Source organism: Cucurbita moschata, unplaced genomic scaffold, assembly GCF_002738365.1.
Source record: "Cucurbita moschata cultivar Rifu unplaced genomic scaffold, Cmos_1.0 Cmo_Scf00015, whole genome shotgun sequence".
Classification (NCBI taxonomy): Eukaryota; Viridiplantae; Streptophyta; class Magnoliopsida; order Cucurbitales; family Cucurbitaceae; genus Cucurbita; species Cucurbita moschata.
This window is the reverse complement of record NW_019268531.1, coordinates 1,057,716-1,071,278: the sequence shown is the minus strand read 5'-3', so window position 1 is coordinate 1,071,278 and position 13,563 is coordinate 1,057,716. Positions and strand designations below refer to the sequence as shown.

Genomic DNA, 13,563 nt, shown 5'->3' with positions numbered 1-13,563 from the left:
AAAAAAAAAAAAAAAAAAAAAAAAAAAAAAAAAAAAAAAAAAAAATTATGCATGAGCATACACAATAAAAATGGCACACATAAGATCCATATAACATGCTATAAGTAGTAGCTTACCGGCCGTCCAAACTTCGTTAGCTCGTTTACTTTTGCTTTCTGCTGACCAGGTGAACCTATACAAAAAGGAGAGAGTAACAGGTCACCAGACCTTTATCAAATAGAGGATATTAACGTCGGATAAGAAATAATGAAGACTGACATCAAAATGTTGTTAGCAAGAAGAAAAGGAGAAACAAGTTACGCAATAGAGAAGACTCCTAGTTTATTAAATATTTCTCTGTATCCACAACGTGGTGACACGATTTATAGTCCAAATAATTATGTATGCTTGCTATAATGACAATCAGCTAAGAGGAACTCTCCAATTGGTTCCTTGTGGGTCCAGAAAAGAAGTGTAATATTTGAACAGTAGTAGCTGCTTTTATCACAAAACAAAGTAATTCTACTCCACAGTGATGGTTCAACTGGAAATTCCTAGTTGACTTAAGTTTTCCATCCTAGATTCAAATCCTCTCTACCCAATTTGTACTTTTAGCAGGAGCAGAGCATCCAACATTCAATGAGGTCATTCACCACACGATTGTGGAGTTTCCGTAGTGAAGTAGATACACTTCAAAAAATATTTGCCAATGATGAATTTAAAACAAAGTGATTGGTAATGAAATTATGATGCAATGGAAAGCAATCTTTACGGTGTTGCATAGAGATTTCAAAAAGTTACCAGAAAATATAACAAGACCATCAGAAGAAACCCTTGCAAATTCCGGAAGAGTTTTGTTCAGGTATTTGGGGGATAGGTAATCCATTGCATCTGACACAATAACGTGAGAAAATGACTTCGCTCTATAGGGTAGAGGGAATTTGATATCCGCCACACGAACAATGCCTTTGTTCACAAGTGATTTGCAGTTTTCATCAACATCCTCAATTTCATATGGTTCTATGCCCCATGCTTCTGTTTCACCTTCTTTCAATAGCTTAGATACCACAGAGCAGGTATCCGGACCAACATGCAAAACTTTGTTCATACTATCGCCATATGCTTTCTTTAAGATGGGTACTGCTTTCAACAACTCCAATGTGCATGAAAAATCGCCTGTAGGTTCAATTTTGACAGTAAATGCTCATAGAAGCAATCAAATCTTATAGAAGCATCACCAGGATCAACTATCAAATCGTTACATTTTACAAGTTGCAAGCATTTGCACATTGTAACTAAAATTAATCGAGATCATCAAACCACCATAGAAGTTCTTTAATATTACAGCCTTTACCATGCAAGTTCGTTAAAAATAACCCATCAAGAACAAACAAAAGAAACACGAATGTGATATCATTTGTTCCCAGTGAATCAAGATACGGAGGAAAACAAACAGTATAAAATTGCAACCCCCAGGGGTTGTTTGGGAGGAAAGATAGTAGACTTTGGAAATTGGGCTCCTCGGGTCATTTCCCAGGCAAAGAATTCACACCTTAATCTTTGTTCCCAAGGGACTTTATCAACGGCTTATGGAAGATAAAATGTCTAGAAAGAGTAAATGTCTCAACAAGGATTCTTCTTTTGGGAGGCTCAGACATGGCAGATAAAGTACAAAGAAAGTGTCAAAGCTACTGTTATGTTTTAATTGTTGAGTGCTCTGTTCACAAGCAATGAAGGATGAAGTTGTTTTTTCATTCATTATTCATATAGTGCAAAGTGTTGGGGGCAATATTTCATCTTCGATCTTACCCAAAGGAAAATATCTATCAATTGCTCAGTAAGCATAGATTCAAAAACAAAGGATTTTGATGTGAAAGAAAGCAAAACATTGCATGAAAAGGTGATAAAGAGGGAGAGACGCCTGATCCCTAAATGTCGAGGTTACAAAGGAAAACTTAATTTACCTTCAATCTTGCTGACTATCTTGTTGCCTCCAAATGAACCTGCATTGATAAATAGTTGTTCAATGAATGAGACAATAATCCCCATTGTTCATTGTTTCGACTATAATCAAAGTAAACACCCGAAACTACTTGGAAAGAAAAAACGATGCTGCATTAAAACTCAGTAGAATACTAAGTATCCTATCACATTATCATGAATTGAGAAGTCTAGAAATTGTAAATCACATGCAAACCTGGTCCACTAAATGCATAGACAAGTAGAAGAACTGCTCCCTGTGAAAACCCACAAAAAAAAAAAATCAAAATTGGAATACCAATGGATTATGTTTTACTGAGTGGTAACGTTACTATGGAAATCACGGATTATCATCCAGGCACCGCAATAATCTATAGAGAACGATAAGAAATATAAAACAAAGCAGGAAAGAAAACTGATTCTTAATCGTGAAAATTACCACAAGGACCAGGCAAATAGATAACAGGGGAGACGATTTTGATTTCGCATTTAGAGCCCCAGCAAATGGAAAGCTTCCATTGCGGCGCGTGGAAGTAGGTTGCCTCCTTTGCATGATTAATAGTTCAAAATTATATGATTCTGCATTTGATGAAAACATAAACAACCGATAGTAAGATTGCATGTTCATTAAATAGACAATATGATTCCATGGAACCAAAATTCAGTTCAAAAAATCACTCTCCTGAAAGTAGCAACTTGTTACAGAAAGCCACCGACACTAGAATGAAACCCATGAGGGAATTTTCAGACACTAGATGCCTGTGGCCACTCATGTCTATTTATCCCCCACTTCCAGCACCCACCCATCAAAATTGAGTAAATCAAAAGGATGCAAATTTCAAGAGTAAACTTCCAAAACTAAATCAGCAAACAACACGAACTGCACAAGCTCAATCTAATTTTCAAATCATCATCTATGGCCTCCATACAGAACACATATTTATAACCTATAATTTCAGAGATTTTAAACCCAGAAAATAAAATCCGAGAAAGTTAACGAAACGAAGCAAATTTAGCCCACGATTGAAGGGGGGAAAAAACAAACACCATCCGTGCAAAACAATGCGATGTCATACTGGAAACTGAAAGAAGCACATAGATCGATGTAATGTAGCATTGTGGGTCGATGTGTTTCACCCCCAGTATCAAGAGACAAATATAAAGGCAGCAGAAACCTTTCAAGTTGTGAACAAACACAGAGATTGAGATAAAAGAATGGATAAAGGAAACAAACGCACAGGTAACAGAAACTTGATGGGATCTGGAAAAATCACCTTAGATCAGATAAGAGAAGAAGGAAAGCAGCAGCATTTAGTGTCTGAAAGTCCAGATCTTGGATCTGAAAATTAATTTTCCCCTTTTTTGGGTTTGGTTAGTTATTGTGCGTAGTTTCATCTAAGGAGAGGGAAAAGAGGGAGAGAGAGAAGAAATGGCAGTGGGAAAAAGAAAGGGAAGGGTTGTAATTTTAGCGGTTGATGTGATGGGATGCTTAGTAGTAAGAGAAAAGAGCATTGGCGGGACCCTTCAACGTGCACAGTGTCACGCGCTTTTGCAATAATTGAATTGACGGCATTTCTGTCAGCCGTACTCAGCCCATCCAAACCCACGAGGCCAAGCCTTGAGCTCCTCTTTCCGGCCCCTAGGCCTTGACGACATCCTAAAATTATACATGTTTGCCTCTCAATATGAACATCACCCCTTTAGATATTATCCATTTATATCTATTTTGGTCTATTACTTATAGCTTCCCGACTTTAAAACGAGTTTGTTATGGAGGGATTTTCATATTCTTGTAACAACGTTTCATTTTACTCTCCAACCAATATGAAATCTCACGGTAGCTCAATTCTCATTTGGTTTGATTTTATAATCAAATTTGTTTTGGAAATCCTAAAACACAATCAAAGGAGTTTTGCTGGAGAAAGGTCTTTTTCTCAAAAGTCATCTAAAAACTCACCTTAAAACCAAACACAATTGGAACAATCTTATATGATGAAGTACAATTCTTAACCGTACAAAAGAAACTAAATATGCCAACCAAATTAACTAACCATACAGAACCGAAGCAGGAACAAGCATAGCATAGCACAGCACAGCACAGCACAGCACGTCTTCTTTTTCCTGTCTCCGAGAATTTCAGTGCTTGGTAGCTAGCTTCTGAAGCTCCTCTTCTGAACCAACACCAACCAGTCAAGAAGAAGAAGCTAGTACTGAATATAGCTGATGCACTTCAGGATTTTTCAGTCGCATTGGAGTAGTCATCTTCTTGGTGTTGTTTGCTGGGTTGATGTATGGCCTCAGTCTTGTCCTCATGTCTATATATGAGTCTCAGTTCATGCAGTCTCATATTCAAATTTTCAGGAATGAAATGAACTGCAGCTTTGTCCCCAGTGGGTGGAAACAGAACAGACTCAGAGACCTGAAAATTGATTGCTTGATTTTGTTTTGACCAGCTATCGAACCTTTCACTGGGTAAAGAACATAAAGCTCTGTTCCGCAGAGCAGAACTGGAAACACTCCAGGACTTTCATGGCAATGAGGTACTTCGTCTCAAACACGAGCAACTCTCTCTCTCTCTCTCTGAGGAGGATAACACTTGAAAATGTGATTGAGGAGCTTTTGCAGGTATAGCATATCCCCTATCTACAGTTCTGTCTTCCTATCAATATTACGAAGTTTGATTACTCTTAATTTTTGTTCCCTGCAAGAGGAAATCTATGATGACACAGATTATCGTAATTACAGATCATTTCCTAGAAGGAAACATAAAGGAACTCAAATGAAGTTTTGAAGTGGTTGATATGAGACGTCTGATTTAGTTATAGAAGGAACTGACAAAAAGAATGCTTGATTTCTTCTAGGAGAAGAGGTATCAAGTATTACTTTGGACATAATCACTTCAAGTATAACCCTGCAAATATTGGCAAACTGAAGGAAAGGTAAACTACTCGTCTAAGTTGAAGGAAAGGTAACAGTTTTCTATCGAGAAAATTGCATACCTGAAGTCGATGATGTCTGGAACTTGAGGAGAAAGTGAATTTCTCACGTAGAGTGTAACAACCTAAACCTACCGCTAACGGATACTATCTTTTTTAGACTTTTCCTTTCAAGTTTCTCCTCAAGATTTTTAAAACACATCTATTAGAGAGAGGTTTCTACACCTTTATAAAGAATGTGTCCTTCCCCTCTCCAACCGATATGGCGATCCCATGTAGTAGTACTACACTATTTGTTGGATTAGATGGATATACCTATTTGAAATTGACCCAATAGCTTACTGCACCAAGCTGATACAGCGGAAAGTGAAAATATCATCTCCTTTATTTATAAGAAGTAACAATGAACATGCATACATTTGAAAACAAAATAACGAGGCTAAAATAGAGATAAGTCATATTAATGAATAAACACTGCAAAATCTCCAAGGACCCAGATTGAATCACAATCTTATATATTTCAGCTGTAATATCTGAATTCCTGTACATATTAATATTGACGCTTTACATCTGTCCGCCAGAGTAAACTGCCTTGTGTGTGATTTAGAATTTATGTTGTACAGAAACATTTGGGATCATATAGTTTGGCTAATGTGAAATTATTGAATTTCTCTAATTGAGTGTATCTTTGGCCTCAGAATGTAAAATCTTTCATTACTGGGATTCATTATGTTCTAGATGGATAAAGCAAAACTGCGTTGTAATTTGTTTCTATGTAGAAGATTTTTTATCCTCTTAAGCCTCTGTGGTTACCTTTGGCTTTTGATCTTTTGGAATGAATGTTTATGACACCACCTATGGCCTATTTTCTTAATCTATCAGGAAATCCAGTTTTCTATCAGTGCAGTAAACACAGTCACATAACAGATGGTTAAATGGATATCCGTCTTCCTTTTTTAACAAGATCTTCATTCTGAAAAATAAAAATGTACATAAAGCAGGGTTAAAGCGTGAAGATCAAAAATTTTGACATAATGAAGCGATATCATTGATTTTCTGGTGAAAGCCAAAAGAAATGACTAAGATGCTGAACATGGTACCAATTAGCAACCAAAATGCCACAAAATAAGCAGCTATCTTGATCTTCATGCATAGCAACATCAGGGTTAAAGCATTTTGACTAACCTTCTCCTTGTGGCAAGTTTTAGACCACAAAGATCCCACGTGTAGTTTCCTCACTAATAGAATACACCTATAACTGATATCGGCTGCAATGAACTAAATCAGAAAGCCAAAGAACACTTCTCATCAATTCAGTAAAATGATGGACGGCAGATTGTAGAAGTAGTAATGATGCACCAACCATTACAAATCAAATCTTTTACAGAAACCGCAGAATGAATCATTCTTCGAGACAAGGCTCTTAAATTACAGGGATTTAGTCTTTTTGTGCACTCCACCCCAGACGCGTTTACGTGCTCTTCTTTTCCTTCCATCTACTTTGGCCTTAATTTTCTCTTTTAAATCTCTCTCCCCTCGCCTCTTATACATCTTGAAAGTGATGTTCCTATCTGCAGCCATCTTCCTCACCTTATCTGTGATCTCTACAGCTAGTTGTCTATTGTAAAGTTTCTTCAGTCCACGCATAAGCTTGGCAAAAGTATCCGGCTGTGGCATTAGGTCTGCATCCATCATGTCCAAGCAGTAAGAACAAGCCTCCTTCACATGCCCGTTCGAAAAAAGTGCGTGAATCCAAATTGTCCAAGCACTGACATTGAGTTCACCTCCTTTAGTAGTAATACAACTCCACATGTTTTTTGCCAATTCAAGCTTTTGATCTCTCAAAAGAGCATTTGTTAATTCCTTCAAAGTACCATACTGTGGAGAAGATAATAGACCTCTTTCAACCATATCTTTGAAGTAATCACAAGCTTCAATTAGACAACCTTGACTAAGAAACCCATGAACCATCACAATATATGTGTCAAGACCTGGATTAAGCCCACCAGCTTCCATTTCACCCCAAAGTCGAACAGCTTCCTTGAGCTCCCCCAACTTGCATACTAACCTTATGACTGTATTATAGATGTTAAGGTCTGGTAAGCAACCAATCTTCCTCATTTCTTCCATGAGTTCCATACACTCTTCCAGCTGTTCCTTCTTTTCATGCGCCATCATTATACACAAATAACTCAACTGACTAGGATCATGGCCTTTCTGAATCATATTATCCAATATCTCATATGCTCTGTCTGTGTTCCCCCACTTGCAAAATCCACTTATCAGAGTTGTATAAGTCACAACGTCTGCCTCGCATCCCCTCCCTTGCATCTCGACCAAAATACGCATTGCCTCGTCCATCTTTTCCATCTTACAGAACGCCTGAATCAGAATTGTATAAGAAGCTGCATTTGGCCCACAGTTCACTTTCTTCATTTGCTCCAACAGATGAAAAGCATCCCGCATTTTCCCTGCTTGAGCATACCCACCAAGTAAATTGTTATAAACCACAATGTCCGGCTCAAAACCAGCTTCCTTTATTTGGACCAATACATGCTTCGCCTCCAAAATCTTGCCTTCTCGGCACCAACCATACAACAATGATGTGAAATGTCTCAGAGTGGGATTAAACCGAATTCTCATATCTTCAAATAGCGAAGCTGCTTCTTTAACACTGCCATTTTTACACAAAGCATCAAGAAGGCACCCAAATACGTACTCATCAGGTTCGCACCCATACTTGGGCATTTCATCAAGCACCTCAACTGCTTTCTTTACCATTCTGGCGGAAGCAAACCTCCTCATCAAAACAATGAACACTTCAGGCGTTAACATGTATGGATTCTCTCTTCTCATTTCCTCAATCAGCGCCCATACGGCTCCGAACTGTCTCATCTTCCCCAAGGTTTTAATCATAGCTCTATACACTTCATAACTATGCCTGTAACCCGGTTGCTTCGAAGCCCAGACGAAAAACCGGTAACCCAAGTTTCCGGCATCGCCACACCGGCTTAAAACTCGTTCCGGAAGACCAGAGCGTAAAACGACACCGGATTCCTGCAGAGCAAGCTCAAGTTTCGGAACCCTGGTGTGGAATTTCCTTAGAATCCTGTACATCTTTTCGACGTCAGCGGAAAATTCGTCGGCGTCTCTATCATTGGTGGAATCATGCGGAGTAGTTTTCAGGTGAATAGGCCCAAACCCTCCAGTCTCTGTTGTACCATTGGGATTCGTGTGAGAGCTTATTGGAGACAGAGACAGAGACAAGTGCGGTTTTCTGAGAAAGAAGGTTAATGGGGTGTTCGATTTCGTGAGTAGTAATGCAGAAGGTGGATTGTTGAAGAGAGAAATGGTTCTCCGGTAAAATCTGTGCATCCTTTTTTTTGTCAAGAGTAATTGGACTGAACGCCCTTACATGAACTATATGCCCTTGCGTTCACAATCTTCTTCTTCCTCCATCCGCCTCCCTCCATCCGCCTCCCTCCACCAAACCTTTACCTTGCCGCAAGCAGCAGTTTCTTTTTTCTTTATTAATATTTTTATGATTGAAATTGGTTGATTTCAGGTTTGATCGTTTTCTAAATCTAGGCAATGATATGTCACCGCTAAGCATTGGCAAGAAGCCGCCAGTGAGAGAATTGATGAAGAGAACTGGTGCAACAAAGCAGCCGGAATGGAGCTCCATTACCGAACGGTTCCAAACTACAATGCTTCAACTACTCTATGAAGCTATTATGATCATACACATTGGGTTTGGATTAGACCTGATGCTTGTATTGTGATTCATCGCACACCCACTTATTTTGCTTCTTTGCCATTTTTAAATTGAGATTGGCTTAAAACATTTAAGTACCAAATGTAATTGAAAATTCAGATGGGCGTCGAGGATTAGCAGGTAGGAGGAAACCCTATTTAAAGCAAGTTCTGGCCACCCCAATCTTATAGGCCTTTATCGCAGGAGCTTTTTTAAGTCATGTTTTCTATGAGAGTGAAACAACAATTACAAGGCTGGTAAGCGATAATTTCACCTTACTTTTCAATCAAAATCATCACTATAACGGAATTTCCCAAGGAAAATTTGCCACAATTACATCGAGTACATTCCTGCTAAACTACAATTTATCACTAGTTTTCAATACAAAATTGTGGATACACTGGCTGTTGATCATCCAGGATCGACAAGTCAGACAGAATTTTTCTTCTTGCGTCTGTTGTTTTGGTCATCATTTTTGCCTTCTCTCTTCCCCCCACCACGGCGAGATCTCTTTGAAGCCTATTTTTAAACAAGTAGAAATGCAATTACCAACGAGCGGGTTAGTGGGCGACCAGATTGTTGAAATCAGACAAGAGTGCCATTAGTAGTGTAACTACCTACTCTGAGACTACCGTCAGATTGAAATAAGCAAAATCGTACCTCAGCCGAAAATGTTTTAAGAGGGTCTTTATCATTTCTAGATTTTCTTTTGAACCCACGCCGACGGCCAGACTGTGTATTTCCCATTGCTGCTCTAGCAAGTTTGATGATTTTGCTGGCTTCTTGAGTTACTGGGTCGACAAGATAGTCAGGAATGTCACGCAGGTGAGGAGCAGGGGGTTTCTTGCTAAGAATCTTATCATGTTTCAACAAATCTGCACAAGAAACTCCATTAAACTTAAGCAGCATAAATGGGTAAATGTTGGTACAAACAACTAAAAATTCAGTAAAAGATGTTACCCAAGTCCCTCGGATTAGAATCGAAGTGAGCTTTCAATCTGGATAGGAAACAGAACGAGAACACATTATGAAGTTATAAAATGGACGTAAATATGAGCATAATAACACTCCTACATTAACAAATTAAATTGGATTATGCGCACGAAGTGAAAGACATGGACATGCTGGTTAAATGACTGTTTGCAACTTGGGTGGTGCAGTAATTGGCAAATAATTGTTTTCAAACCTAAAGCAAACAGAATAGTACAATTTTTCAGAAAATTTAGACAAGAAGGGGAAATAGCTCACTTTTCAGAGTTAAGAATCTCGTTCCTCAAATCCAGAGCTCGAGATTCTCTAATAGCAATTTTTGTCACACTCTTCGAAACATCCTGCGAAGGCACGCAGAACACATCAATAATGAAAGTTTAATATCTAAATGGCCACCCTTAAGAAATATTACATATGCATCACACAAACCTCAGCTCTATAACGTAAAGACTCTACTGCATTCTTAGTAAGTAATGGAAATGGTACAATAATGTCTGTATCCCCATCAGCTCTCAGGAAAGATTGTATTTCTCCAAAAATATCCATCTCATCTGGAGAAACCTATCACAATAGAGAGAGAAAGAAACAGAGAGTATTAATGAGATATCAACACCAACATTGGTTGCAGTTACATTTACCAAGCGCACATGCTTCACGTGATAAGGAGACAGCATAAGAGAATATATAATAAAATACACAAGCTGGGTAAAGGATGTAAAAGCACCCAAGGAGGTCAACAGAGAGGTTAGTTATAATTAACAGAGTCCAAAATTAAATATGTCAAAAGAACAAGAAAGAAACATAAGAATACACCACACCCTCAAAGAAAACCTCAAGTAAATAGTCACTATAATGCCGTGAAGTACAAACAGCATCTCAAAATACCAACCAATGAGATAGAAGCACCAGTATTATAAGCTCTTCCAGTACGTCCTATACGGTGTATGTATCCTGATGAACTTGGAGGCAACTCAAAATTTATAACCTGAACAGATAGCAGTTAAGTTACTGTTAAAAGCTTGCTTGATGGTTGAAGCCAGCCATCAAGAGACTGAAAATAATATCAGTTATCAGACAATGTGTAAATTGTGTAACATGATTATTGATAATTCACATAACACAAGGAATTATATACATGGGTCGTACTAAGTACACTACTTGTACAATGTACTACATACACATTAATAGACCTAAAAGGAATATATTAATAGAACAAATCATAAACCTCTCTTCCTCCACCACGGATCAAAAGAGGAACAGAAAAACAAGGGATTCAGTTCATAAAAATTCTACCACGTACAAAATACCAAGTAACTCTTTCTCATCTCCAATTCGCTGATGATACGATCTTCTTTTGCTCTGGGAAGGAGGACATTTTTTAACTATGAATCACACCCTTACTTTCTTTGAGGCCATGTCAAGCCTTAAGAACAATAGAAGTAAATGACAGATTTTGGACCTGAACAATGATCCCATTAAGATGAGAGAGTGAGCTAAGCCGGCAAGGTGGGTCCAACATCTAATCTAGGGCTTCCTCTTGGAAACAACCTGACGTAGATTTCTTTAAGGCCTCCTGGAAGAGAAACTTTTTTCTCAAAAGAGGGAGGCTTACCCTAATCCGATCAGTTTTTAGTGGTATTCCCATTTATTTTTTCTCCCTCTCTAGAGCCCCATGTTCGATGTATAAGAGCTTGGAGAAGCATATGAGGGGCTGCATGTGGGTAGGTGTGGAGGAAAGCAAAGGAACACACTTAATGAACTAACAGATCGTGGGAAAACCCATTCACCGGGGAGGGTTGGAATTAGGGAATTTAAAGGCACATAATTGGGCGTTATAATATGGGATTTTTCCCTTGGGTCCTCTTTCCTGTAGTCTAGGACTATCGTGAGCATGTATGGTTCTCATCCTTTTGATTGGATGTTGGTGGGGTTAAAGGCACATTCACAGAATTGTGGAAAGAAATCTCTAACTATCTATCTTTTTCTTATATGATTCAGTGTGTGGTGGACGATGGGCTTGGCATCTTTTTTGGGAGGATAGATGGTTGGGGGATCACCTTTTCATTTATCTGCTATGAATAATTGTTGTGTTTGATTGTTTGTTGCATTCAGGAAGCTTGCCCTCTCTTTCGTTTGGATTTTATCATCCTTCATTCGATAGGGAAATGACAGAGGTCAAGGCCCTACTTTCTTTACTAGGGGATGTCGAGATTGAAGAGGGGAGAAGGGATGTTAGTATTTGGAGTTCTAGCCCTTTTGATGGCTTTTGTTTCTGTAGATCTTTCTTTCAGTATTTGTTGGACCCCTCTCCTCTTAGGAATCTGTATTCTCGATTCTTTGGAAGATGAAAATCTCAAAAAAAAAAGTTAAAAAGTTTTTTGTCTTGCAAGTTATTCATGGAAGATTAATACCTTGGTCAGGTTCTCAAGGAAGTTGTTGATGGTTGGGCCTTTTTGTTGACAGTGTTCGACATTCAATTAGCCCGTCATAGAGCCTTTAGTGATATGATTGAGGAGTTCCTCCTCCATCCATCGTTTAGGGGGCAAAAGAGTTCTTATGAATGTTGGGGGTGTGCTTTATCAGGGGTATGGAAGAGAAATAATAAAATATATAGAGGGATTGAGAGGGACACTCTGTTGATGTTTGGTTGGTCCCTTGTGAATTGTAATGTTTTTCCTTGAACATCTGCGATGAATTCCCTTAGTAATTATTTGCTAGGTCTCATTTTGTTAGATTGGAGATCCTTCCTCTAGGGTGCTCCCTTTGTGGACTTTTTTTTTTTCAATTTGTATGCCCTTATATTCTTTCAATTTTTTTTTTTCAGTGAAAGATGGTACTTTATTAAAAAAAGAAAAAGAAAAAAATACTAAGTAACTATAAAATAGACATATTTTTATCAAAATAAATAATTTAATAATTGTAAGAACAAACACGAGTGAAGAGAGAGATTGATTTGCATACTGTGTAAACATTTTTGAAGTCAATTCCTCGTACTACTCCAAATTCAGAATCTATCTTTTGTTTGGCACGTTTTCTGGACTTTCTCTTATCAACATTACTCTCCTCGTTGGCTTCTTTTTCTTTTGTTTGACTGTCATCGGTTGCAATTAAATAGTCAAACAGCCCAGCGTTAAACTCCTGTGAAGCCAAAGAAAGAACAACACATGTAGTATACGAGGTAAATAACACACCAAGATTGCTTAGCGTTAATTTATCTCATGTAAACTGTACAAACACTAAGCTTTTATAAATACGCATACCTCAAGAATATGGAGGCGAGAATTTTGAGGCAACTCAGCATTTAGAACAGCAGATTTGATTCCAAACTGTATCAGGTAAGCAGTAAATCAACTAAAAACAAATTTTCTTGTGGGTCGGGGTGTATCTCAGATTATATAAGGAAATGAAGTAGAAATATAAAAAAGTTCAATTAAAAAAACTAGGTCACAAAAGAAGCTACTGCAAAAGGAAACGGTAACAGTACACAACAATGATCTAGAAACCATCTGCACAAGATGATAACTTGGTCCAAAGTATACGTAAAAGAAAGGAATTGTACAAATTAAATAAAGATCAAAATACGTTTGTTAAGAACAATATTTTAGAAGGGCTCATTCTGAACAGAAGAAAAAAGTGAACCAGAGTCATTTACCTTCTCCAGAAACAATTTCAACCTGAAGCCCGTGTCTATGGTATTTGTGAATATGAGAACTTTTTTCTGAACCAAGTCCAACTTTAAGAGTGAAAGAATATGAAGTAACTTGTCTCGAGCATCACAAGAGATCTTGAAACATTAAAAAGACATGCGCATATCAATACTTTTTAAACATGAGTTTAAACGATAGATACAGAAGAAGTTATATATGAATTAAAAAAAAAAAAAAAAAAAAAAAAAAAAAAAAAAAAAAAAAAAAAAAAAAAAAA

The 13,563-nt window shown here is 37.8% G+C and overlaps 3 protein-coding genes and 1 long non-coding RNA gene across 5 annotated transcripts in view; 1 reads left to right on the top strand and 3 right to left on the bottom strand.

Annotated features, from left to right (window-relative positions):
- LOC111453797 (uncharacterized protein At3g49720-like) overlaps positions 1 to 3,422 on the bottom strand; it is a 4,634-nt gene extending 1,212 nt beyond the window's left edge. The window contains exons 1-6 of one of the 2 annotated variants that reach the window (XM_023095033.1): positions 3,198 to 3,422; positions 2,399 to 2,538; positions 2,177 to 2,216; positions 1,944 to 1,982; positions 781 to 1,155; positions 117 to 172 (exon numbers count right to left, since the gene is read on the bottom strand). In XM_023095033.1, coding sequence (XP_022950801.1) covers positions 117 to 172; positions 781 to 1,155; positions 1,944 to 1,982; positions 2,177 to 2,216; positions 2,399 to 2,512 — 624 coding nt within the window. In that variant the 5' untranslated portion in view covers positions 2,513 to 2,538; positions 3,198 to 3,422. The remainder of the gene's footprint in view (positions 1 to 116; positions 173 to 780; positions 1,156 to 1,943; positions 1,983 to 2,176; positions 2,217 to 2,398; positions 2,539 to 3,197) is intronic. The other variant, XM_023095032.1, reaches the window with a different exon arrangement.
- Positions 3,423 to 3,921: 499 nt separating this feature from the next.
- LOC111453556 (putative pentatricopeptide repeat-containing protein At5g65820) lies at positions 3,922 to 8,454 on the bottom strand. Its single transcript, XM_023094693.1, has 2 exons — positions 6,081 to 8,454; positions 3,922 to 4,535 (listed from the first exon to the last, which is right to left on the bottom strand). The coding sequence occupies exon 1, from the start codon at positions 8,268 to 8,270 to the stop codon at positions 6,324 to 6,326; it is 1,947 nt and encodes a 648-aa protein (XP_022950461.1). The 5' UTR covers positions 8,271 to 8,454; the 3' UTR covers positions 3,922 to 4,535; positions 6,081 to 6,323.
- Positions 8,179 to 9,081, top strand: LOC111453558. The gene is made up of 2 exons (XR_002712271.1): positions 8,179 to 8,255; positions 8,461 to 9,081. It is a non-coding gene; the product is annotated as an uncharacterized LOC111453558 (long non-coding RNA).
- LOC111453557 (DEAD-box ATP-dependent RNA helicase 16-like) overlaps positions 8,912 to 13,563 on the bottom strand; it is an 8,793-nt gene continuing 4,141 nt past the window's right edge. Inside the window, exons 7-15 of the mRNA XM_023094694.1 lie at positions 13,292 to 13,423; positions 12,900 to 12,965; positions 12,601 to 12,777; positions 10,529 to 10,624; positions 10,069 to 10,200; positions 9,898 to 9,980; positions 9,610 to 9,647; positions 9,310 to 9,524; positions 8,912 to 9,168 (exon numbers count right to left, since the gene is read on the bottom strand). Coding sequence (XP_022950462.1) covers positions 9,079 to 9,168; positions 9,310 to 9,524; positions 9,610 to 9,647; positions 9,898 to 9,980; positions 10,069 to 10,200; positions 10,529 to 10,624; positions 12,601 to 12,777; positions 12,900 to 12,965; positions 13,292 to 13,423 — 1,029 coding nt within the window. The 3' untranslated portion in view covers positions 8,912 to 9,078. The remainder of the gene's footprint in view (positions 9,169 to 9,309; positions 9,525 to 9,609; positions 9,648 to 9,897; positions 9,981 to 10,068; positions 10,201 to 10,528; positions 10,625 to 12,600; positions 12,778 to 12,899; positions 12,966 to 13,291; positions 13,424 to 13,563) is intronic.

What these genes read in the sequence shown, in the direction of transcription:
- LOC111453556 (XM_023094693.1), bottom strand. Translation starts at nt 8,270, where the DNA reads ATGCACAGATTTTACCGGAGAACCATTTCTCTCTTCAACAATCCACCT.